Raw genomic sequence first — 9,408 nt, 5'->3', positions numbered from 1 at the left:
TCATTTAAACTCAGACAGTGTGAATGAAGAATCATGATTTTTTTCTCCTCCTCTAAATTAATCTCAAAACATATTCCCTTATCAAAAACTATATCTAAAAATAAATCAAATCTTGCAAGTATGGTGGTCTTCACAGGCAGTCCCAGCATTTTGATTGTAAAGTGGAAGGATCGTTGTAATTTTGAGTTCAGCCCAATCTACAAAGTGAGTTACTGGCCAGCCAAGGCTGCAGAGGAAGCCTCTTCTCATCTACTGCAGAGAGAGGGAGGGAGGGAGGGAGGGAGGGAGGGAGAGAGAGAGAGAGAGAGAGAGAGAGAGAGAGAGAGAGAGAGAGATCTTTATTCTTTGCTTTAAGAAAAAAAAAAGGCAGCAAGCAAAACAATGAGATGTTTGGAAGGCAAACATGCCTTTGCTGTAACAAAGAGTTTACCCATAACAAAGCCAAAAGATTTGAGAGGCACTCCCTTGCTGACTTCATCTGTGGGCACTGTCAGCTTCCAAATGTTGTCATTGAACATGATATGCGCATTTGTCTTTTATTAATCATTTCGACAGTCAAATAAATGCCAACATTTCACCAAGGAGACAGCAAAATTTCAAAACACAGATATAATTGTAATTGATATAATGTCCTATATTTGACCCTGATCTTATTAGCAGAAGATTAAGCTTGATTAATCACTGGAACCCAAATGAGTGATTTTTCTATTGTCATTGACCTAACGTGAATTATGGAGGAGCAAGAAGGAACCTCTGCCTCTGCCTCTGCCTCTGCCTCTGCCTCTGCCTCTGCCTCTGCCTCTGCCTCTGCCTCTGCCTCTGCCTCTGCCTCTGCCTCTGCCTCTGCCTCTGCCTCTGCCTCTGCCTCTGCCTCTGCCTCTGCCTCTGCCTCTGCCTCTGCCTCTGCCTCTGCCTCCTTTGTCCTGACTTCACACACACACACACACACACACACACACACAAGTAAACAGTCCTCAAAGACAACTTAGATGAGTTTATTCATGTACTCAACAAAAATTGTACTGAGAAACACACATTAGGAATGTTTGCATATAAAAATTCAGAGAAGATCCTGACTTCAAGAAGCTTAGAATCTAGTAAAAAGCATGTTCTCATGTCCAGAGTCCTCTTCAAGGTCCTTTACTCAGTTTCAAACCATGAACTCCTACTAGGTTTCCTTAACTCCCCCAGAAGACTGACTTATCTGCTCCATGAGGTAATGGTATAAGCTAGGTCAGTGAGCTCACTCTAGTGCAGCTCCCCAGGGACAAGCTGACCTCTTTGTCCTATTTAAAGTCACCTACCTGCTGACCCTTCTGAACTTGCTCACCCTCCTGACCTTGCATACCCTCTTCCTATACCTTCAACTCCCTTTTCTCATGTCCCTCTTCCTTTGGCCCAAAATGCATCACACACACATACACATACACACACACACACACACATACACACACACACACACACTCACTCACACAAGGGTGGGGAGATTCACACACAACCAGGGTGTCACATAGGGCAATAGAATAGTGGTGCTGTCAGACAATTGAGCTGAACAGTGGAGTAAGACCTTAAGTATAAAAAACTCGAGAATAGAAAGGAAAGGCCTGATCCTGGGACAATACAGCCTATAATGAGGTCGGAAAAAGTCCAATTGTACAAAGAAATGACAGAGGGGTTGGAGGATACTAATTTTAAAAGTCTGAATGATAATGACATGTGCCTTGGAATCTTTTTTATAACTCTGCCCTTTTCCTAACAAGATTCAAAAGCAGTTTATGCCATCCAGAAATGCAATGCACACATTTGCTGACTCAGTGAACATCAGGATAATTGCCCTAGTCATTTTCATCATTGCCCTAAATATCAAGTTCTCCATTCACAATCAATCAAATGCTACATTTACCAGATATCTTTTTTGTGCCTAACCCTCGCTTCTGTCATCACCACTCTTGTTACTACCTCCTTCCTCCTGTGTGCTGCACGAATCACACTTTCTGGAATACCACATGAGTCTTAGAGACAAACACAACATCGAGCTCCAGTGAATGCAGCACCCAGTGTCAGGTGCAACAAAAAACAGGTCCTCCCACAGCCTAGAGAGTCTGTTGAGAGATAAGAGATTAATGTCAAACTAAATAAATAAAACCAAATTCCAACATAATATTGCAGTGCAAGAAATACAGTTTGTAGTATCAGCTCTTGGCCAAAAGAGAGACAGAAAAGTTTACAAGTTAATGGAGTTCCATTAGAGAGGTAAGAAATCCTTGTGGTTTGAAATGGAATTAAAAGAGAAGGTAAACAGGGTGAGCCTTGGAAAATGGACAATTTTCAGTAGATGACTAAGTAGAGGAAAATGGGCTGTTTCTATGGCATGACCCAGGTGAGGAAGCAGAGACCAGAAAGGAGCTATTGAAAGGTGAGTAAACCAGTTTGGCAAAGATCTCATTCTGAGGAGTTACAGGGAAGAGCTGGGGCTACAGAGGGGCAGATATAGTAGATCTTAGAAAATAAGGCCAAGGAATTTGCATTATAGGCAAGGAACAGATTGCCCAGTTTGGGTATTGGAGAAGCACTTACACCACAATAACTAAAAGCTCTCTTCCTTCATGCTGTACTACTGATAACAACAGAAAAAAAAAAAGATGCACTGTCTTCTGTCATTACTTCAATGAGTCTCTATCCCATGTTTTGAGGGAAAGAAACAATGAAACATTTATGATTCAGCTTCCATTAGTTGAGGTGGATTTCATAACTTCGTAGGGCTTTAGGGGAGAGTTCAGAGACCAAAATACTGGTGAGTTAGACATACAGACTGGAAGTTATTCAGAACATCAAAAAATATTAGGAGTAAAAATGAATCTTGACATTGAGAACTGAACCAAATGAAATATCCACAAAGTGCCTTCTACTTTCCAGTGTCATTTATTTATTTATTTATTTATTTATTTATTTATTTATTTATTGTTGATATGAGAAGACACCACAGCATCTAGGCAGCACTACGAAAGCTCAGCAAAAATAGACAGAATTCCATTGGTGTTCTCCCTGTCACCGGTGATAGCAACCACATTTGACCTCCTACCATGCTTCAGAAAGGTAACTCCTGTCTAGGAAGTCCCACCTAGGTGAGGCTGGTATTTGGAACTTGCTTTTCTGATACTGATTCACATAGGAGTCAGAAATCCCACCAGTTCCTAGCCTGGAAAAGAGTTCATACCATTTTAATAATAATAAAAAAGTCAATGTATAATAAGCCCAGCACGAAATTCAGCATCCTTGCTCATAGTATAATCAAGAACTCAGTCTGTCTCCTGAAGAGCAGTGAGGACACAGGCAATAGGGACGAGAATTAGGAAATGTTTACAGAATTTCTTAAAGTCAAAAAAAGCAATTGAAATTTCTTGACAAGCCTGATTAATCCACAAACAGGGCTCCCCCAAGATTAAATACATCCAAACATTTGTCCACAGTAAAATCCCCCATTCAGCACTTTCCTTTCCTAAGAGCCCCCTACTAGGAATCCTACTGCAGAGAGCAGGGGATCTTAGCTGGAGCTACTGTCAGACTTCAGGGTGTGTCTCCTTCCGGAATTGGATCTACCCCAAGCACACTTATCACCTCATTAGGGAGTTGCTTCGTGAAGACAGTCTCAACTTGAGTGTCTACCATATAAAGCCATGTTTTCCCAATGTATGCACTGATAAACGATCTTCTTTCCCTTCCAGGCACTTTTGCCAATGTGTAACAATATGATTACTCGTCAGACATGTAATTCCTGACTCCCACAAGACTGCTGGTTCCCTGAGGAGGAGGCTGCACCTGTGAGTCCACTGTGTTACACAGGCATTAACATGCATATTCAAAAGTGTTAACTGAATTAGTTCTCAACTGATTCTAACCTGTAGATCATTCTGTAGGAACGTATTTTTCTATTTTATAGCATCTTTAGAAGTGCTGAGTGCCTTTAATCTCAGCACTCTAGAGGTAGAAGCAGGTAGATTTCTGAACTCAAGGGCACCCTTAACTATCAAGTGAACTCCAAGCAAGACTTGGCTACATAGTAAGACTGGAAAAAAAAGAAAAGAAAGAAAAACAGACAGACAGAAAGACAGACAGAAAGAAAGAAAGAAAGAAAGAAAGAAAGAAAGAAAGAAAGAAAGACAGAAAGAAGAAACAAAGTAACAAAGAAAGAGAGAGAGAGAGAGAGAGAGAGAGAGAGAAGAACACTCTTTACCTGGAAGGGTGGTATTTGCTGGTGGTGAGATGAAGGCTGTAAAAAGACATTAACACCAAACACTGGACACCACAGACATGGAATGACAGTGGATATGGCGATCCTGGTCCAGGATTCACCCAAACATCTGATTTCTCATTGATACCATCTGATTTCAGAAAAAAGTTTGAAGAAGTAGTCATATTCAGAAGCTCTTGATTATAATTTTCTTTTTCCCTTCCAAAGGGTAAAATCTCTCTTAGATCTTCTATTTTGCCTCCATTGGCTGACATTAAAATACGACTCGGGTGAGGTTTTCAATTAGAACCACATCCATAAACAGCAGTCTAGTGGATCCAAAGCATGCTACAATAACAGAATCTCTCTCTCTCTCCAGAAGTTTCCTACCTACCACAAGTGTTTTCCTCACCCCTCACACACAGTGTTCCCATGTCTGACAAGGAGACAAATGGAAAACTAGGGACAAAGATAAGAGTTAGAGAAAATCTTTGTTCGTGACCAGAAGATGTCCTGGCCATACATACTCTGCCTTCCTCATACCAACACAAATACAGAAAATAATAATAGCATTAATTATGAGTTATTATAACTATTTTTAAATTATGAGTATTATTTATGTGTCATGTATACACTGTGCACCCATTACAGCTATTAGAAAGTAGCCACCTCATTTAACATACCAGAAAACTGAAACACAGAGGATTAATTATATTTAGGATTATGCATTTCCAGTAACATTGAAGTTCTGCAGTTTTGTTTTGTTTTTATATTGTTTCTTTTACTTTGTTAAAACAGGGTTTCTCTATGTGGTCCTGGTTGTACTAAAACTTGACCTATAGACTAGGCTGGCCTCATATTCATATCCACTTGTCTCTGCTTGCCAAGTGTTGGGATTAAAGGCGTGTGCCACCAAGCTCAAAGATCTTCATTTTTAAAAGTTAAAACACTCACAATTATGTTTGAAACTTCCTATGAATCATCATTCCTCCAAGTGCATTTTTAAGTTATAAGTAAAAATCAGGAAAAAAAATTAAACCCCAGGATTTAGGGAGTGTTTTACTGCTCCCTACTGTAAGCACTTACTGTGTCAAAGAGCTGATTTCTCCACAAGAAGATCTCCAGCAATCATCAAGAAAAAGGTCAAAGACCAAATTAAACAAAACAAAAATGTTTCAAAACATGTAAGGTAATGGCAATTCTATCATAATGTCATAGAAAATATAAACATAATAAAATGGTTTTTTAACCTAACAGGTTTATCAAAAAAGTGTAAAAATATGCCACTTGCTCATGAGAAAATAAGTTGTTGCAAACATAGCGAGGATGATTTCATCAAAAGCAGATAGTTGCATGCCATTTGACTAAGCACATTTCATAGAATGTGAACACATGCAAGATTATAAAGAGTGTGCATGTGCACATTTCTTGTAGAATTTATATGTGATACATGCACATGAGTATGTCAGTGCACACACACACACACATGATTACATACAAAAGCCAGAGCAAGACATTAAAGAGCTTCCTGTTTCACCTCTTTAGCCTTGAAATGGGGTCTCTCACTGAACCAGAAGCTCTCCCTTTTGCCTAGGCTAGCTTACCAGCAGACTTTTAGGATCTATTGACCTCCTCGCCCCAGTGCCATGGTTATAAGAATGCAGAGCCACAACCAGCTTTTTATGGTGTTGTTGAGAATTCAGTTAGGTCTTCATGCTTGCTGAGAAAGTCCTCTTTCTTGATGATCTAGACCTTCAGTCCCTAAATTGTCGTAATATCAAAAGATAAGAAATAACCTGGATAACCATAGTCAGGAAACTAAACCATGCTCCATTATACTAAAGAAGAAGCAGGAGGAGGAGGTAGAGGAGGAGAAGGAAGAGGAGGAGGAGGGGGAGAGGAGGAAAAAGAAAAGGAAGAACAAGGAGGAGGATGAAAAAGAAGGAGAAGAACAAGGACAAGAAAAACAAGAAGGAGGAGGAGGAAGAGGAGGAGGAGGTGGAGGAGGAGGAGGAGGAGGAGGAGGAGGAGGAGAAGAAGAAGAAGAAGAAGAAGAAGAAGAAGAAGAAGAAGAAGAAGAAGAAGAAGAAGAAGAAGAAGAAGAAGAAGAAGAAGAAGAAGAAGAAGAAGAAGCTCAATGTGTGCCCATTTAAGCAGACTTCTGAGATACAATGTGAAATGGAGAGCGCAAAGAACTGAGCAACACACATATTGCACAACCATTTGCATAGAAAACACAGCATAGTTAACACCACATTTGGTTAGGAGTGTAGAGTTACTGGTTTGTAAGTCAATAGACTGGTTCTTTGGGCAGGCATTAATACAGAATAAAATATTTCTAGAGGCACAAACATAAAACTGACAAACAGTGCCCTCAAAGAAGATAAGGAGAAGGGAGACTTTTCCATATATATTCATCAATAGTTTGATTTCTTAACCTTTCTAAGTATTGCATATGAAAAATGTTTAAATTTAATATGGAGAACCAGTTTCTCCAAGCCTAAGTTTCACAAGCCTATGTTCACTTAGCTACATATACCCTAGTCAGCAGAGCAACTGCTTTTACTCTCAGGGAAGAGTGCAATCTCTATCAGAAATCCAGCTGTAAAGCGGTCTCTGAAATTTACAAATTGATGCCTTTTATCGAAACTTCTTTCTCTCTACAATGCTGAAGAGAAAGATCTACAGAAGGGCTACAAAAGGGCATAAGAGGCTACAGGATATAGAGAGGCCCTATGAAGGCAAGAGCAATAAGCTGGCATGGACTTCTAAGAGCTTTGGTTCTGTCTTACAAACACCAGGTCTAATCATATTTTCTTTCCAAAATTACCTTTCAGAACATGTATGTAACTATTAGAGCAAGTTATTTTTAAAAACAATATTTAGAACAATTAATACTAAGATTTTCTTTTAAAAATTGGAATTTGGATATAAAATAAGTGAGATTTTTGAGTCTGTTTTTTCCTGAATGTAAGACCATGTTTATTCAGTACAGAAGTGGCTTTGTAGCACGTGCCTGAGGGTAGTAAAATGGTTCCCAAAGACAGTTAGGAAAAGGTGGATTGGTCTCTTGTTTGTTTGTTTGTTTGTTTGTTTGTTTGTTTAGGAATAACTAGCAAGGGAAGCTGCAGAGAGGAGAAAATTAAAGGCAGGAAAAGGAAAACATTATTAAGAAATGAAACAGCACAGCATTAAGAATTTCCCAGTAATCTTCACAAAACTAAAGACAAAGTTCCCAAATTTGTCAAGAGACAAATAATCTCCATACAGTGAAGAGTGATCAGGATTCCTTGCACCAGCCACCACATTCACAGCCACCAGTTCTTTGGGGTTCTCATACTGAGTGCTACTCTGTCTCAAGGACACTTGCTTCCCACCCATGTTCATCGCAATGCAGCAGTGAGACAACTTCTTTTACCTCCCCAGTAGCCAGACAAGACGAGATGATCCGGTTGATCAAGACTGTTCTCTAAGGAATTAATAAGTACCAAGAGGATAGCAGACATGAAGGGAACAGGCATATTGTACTTTGCACTTCAGATCAATACTGGTTCAGGATTCAGAATGTCCATTTTCATAATATCCCAAGATAAGGAAGAACGCTCAGAATCCCTGTATTTTCTTCTCCTCTTTCCCAAGGAGGAACCACATAGTATGACCCCATGTCAGCCTACAAAGACATTTCCATGTAGATGAGATCACTTCCAAGGGAAGTCACCCTCACCTAAGTCTCTTCAAAGGGTACATATAAAGAGACCAAACCTTCTAGGTCACCCAGAATCCCCTGGCCAACAGGAGTAGCTGCCTGAAGGTGCCTCGGAACTTGAGATTATTAGTGATAAGGATAAATGGATGTACGGACATGCACAAGTAAAGTATAATTTGCCAGGGCCAATACCACACATTATCTGAGGAGATGACAACTGTAGCGTCAATGACCATGGACACATAGGACAGCGCGTAAAGAACCAGAAATGAGATGAGTGACTTCAGGGCTCTGCTGTGAGCCTGGGTGTTGGGGTCTTGCAAGCTGTGAGCATTGTGCTGCATTCTTTGTGAATGCCTTCTGAGAGAATTGATCAACAGCAAAATTGAGACTAGAAAAAGAGAGCAAGGAATTGACGTGGTGACAAGTTTCAGAGGCATGAAATAGTCTATTTCCAGCCTTCTGTTCCACTCCTTAAAGGTTGTGTTCCCAGAAAACTTTCTCCTTAAGAATGCCTGATAGACAGTGTGGTTTCCCCAAAAGAACATCAGAGTTACGATGAAGGACACCAAGATAGAGCCCAGTAGGAGCCAAGGCACCAATGCTGGGAATCTCCACTTCAACCACAGGAAGGCAGGATGGGAGAAGTTAGCAATCTTGATACAGAACAGGACGCTGAGCCAGGTGCCAAACCAGAAAGTGGCTGAGTTCAAGAAGTCCATGTGAAGACTAATGAGTTGACGGGCAAGGCTCCTGGAGTACTCAACAAGGTGGAGGGAATAGTAGAAACTGTTCACCAGCCCAACGCACTGCTGGCAGAATCGGGAGGTGCCCAAACTGAGGAGGATCATGTCTGAGGGGAGCAGCCTACCGCGCCATAGCCATTCCCTGCTCAGCATCAGCACAATGAAGCCGTTTGCCAGGATTCCCAGGAAACAGAGCAGAACAAAGATCGACATGAAGAAAACTGATACAGTTGATAGCATTTCAGCCCCTCCTGTCACCACTGGTTGCCTTGGTTCCTGGCCTCCTCCCAGCCCCTACCCACAGTCCCTCACACTCCCTTCTGGAGATGTGAGATAAATGGTTGGTTTCTGCATGTGAGCCACAACTTTCAATGCGAATGATGCTCAGACAGTAGATAAACGGTGTGCTTTTGGCTCAGATATGATGCAAATATTTCCTGGGCTCGGGTACCATGGGGCACCAGCTGCTCATGATTTGCCTTCTCTGATTTTGCCTACATGCTGCCATGCTTGCAATAGCATCACTGGGGAAAGTTTTTTCTTCTTTTTTCTCACCCCTTTTTTTTTTCTCGGATCTGGGGACAGAACCCAGGGCCTTGTGCTTGCTAGGCTAGTGCTCTACCACTGAGCTAAATCCCCAACCCCAAGTTTTTTCTTCTTGGTAATTGAGTTCAATCATTTTTATCCCATCATTGAACTAAATGACCACTTGTCTCTTTCTATTA

General features: G+C 40.8%; 1 protein-coding gene across 1 annotated transcript; it reads right to left on the bottom strand.

Moving 5' to 3' along the window:
• Positions 1 to 7,996: 7,996 nt before the first annotated feature.
• Positions 7,997 to 8,923, bottom strand: Tas2r126 (taste receptor, type 2, member 126). Its single transcript, NM_139335.1, is given in 1 exon segment — positions 7,997 to 8,923. A coding segment is annotated over 1 exon segment (927 nt).
• Positions 8,924 to 9,408: the final 485 nt, after the last annotated feature.

The sequence above is a fragment of the Rattus norvegicus genome, chromosome 4 (assembly GCF_036323735.1).
Source record: "Rattus norvegicus strain BN/NHsdMcwi chromosome 4, GRCr8, whole genome shotgun sequence".
NCBI lineage: Eukaryota > Metazoa > Chordata > Mammalia > Rodentia > Muridae > Rattus > Rattus norvegicus.
The sequence above is the reverse complement of the archived record's forward strand: the minus strand, read 5'-3'. Positions and strand labels throughout refer to the sequence as shown.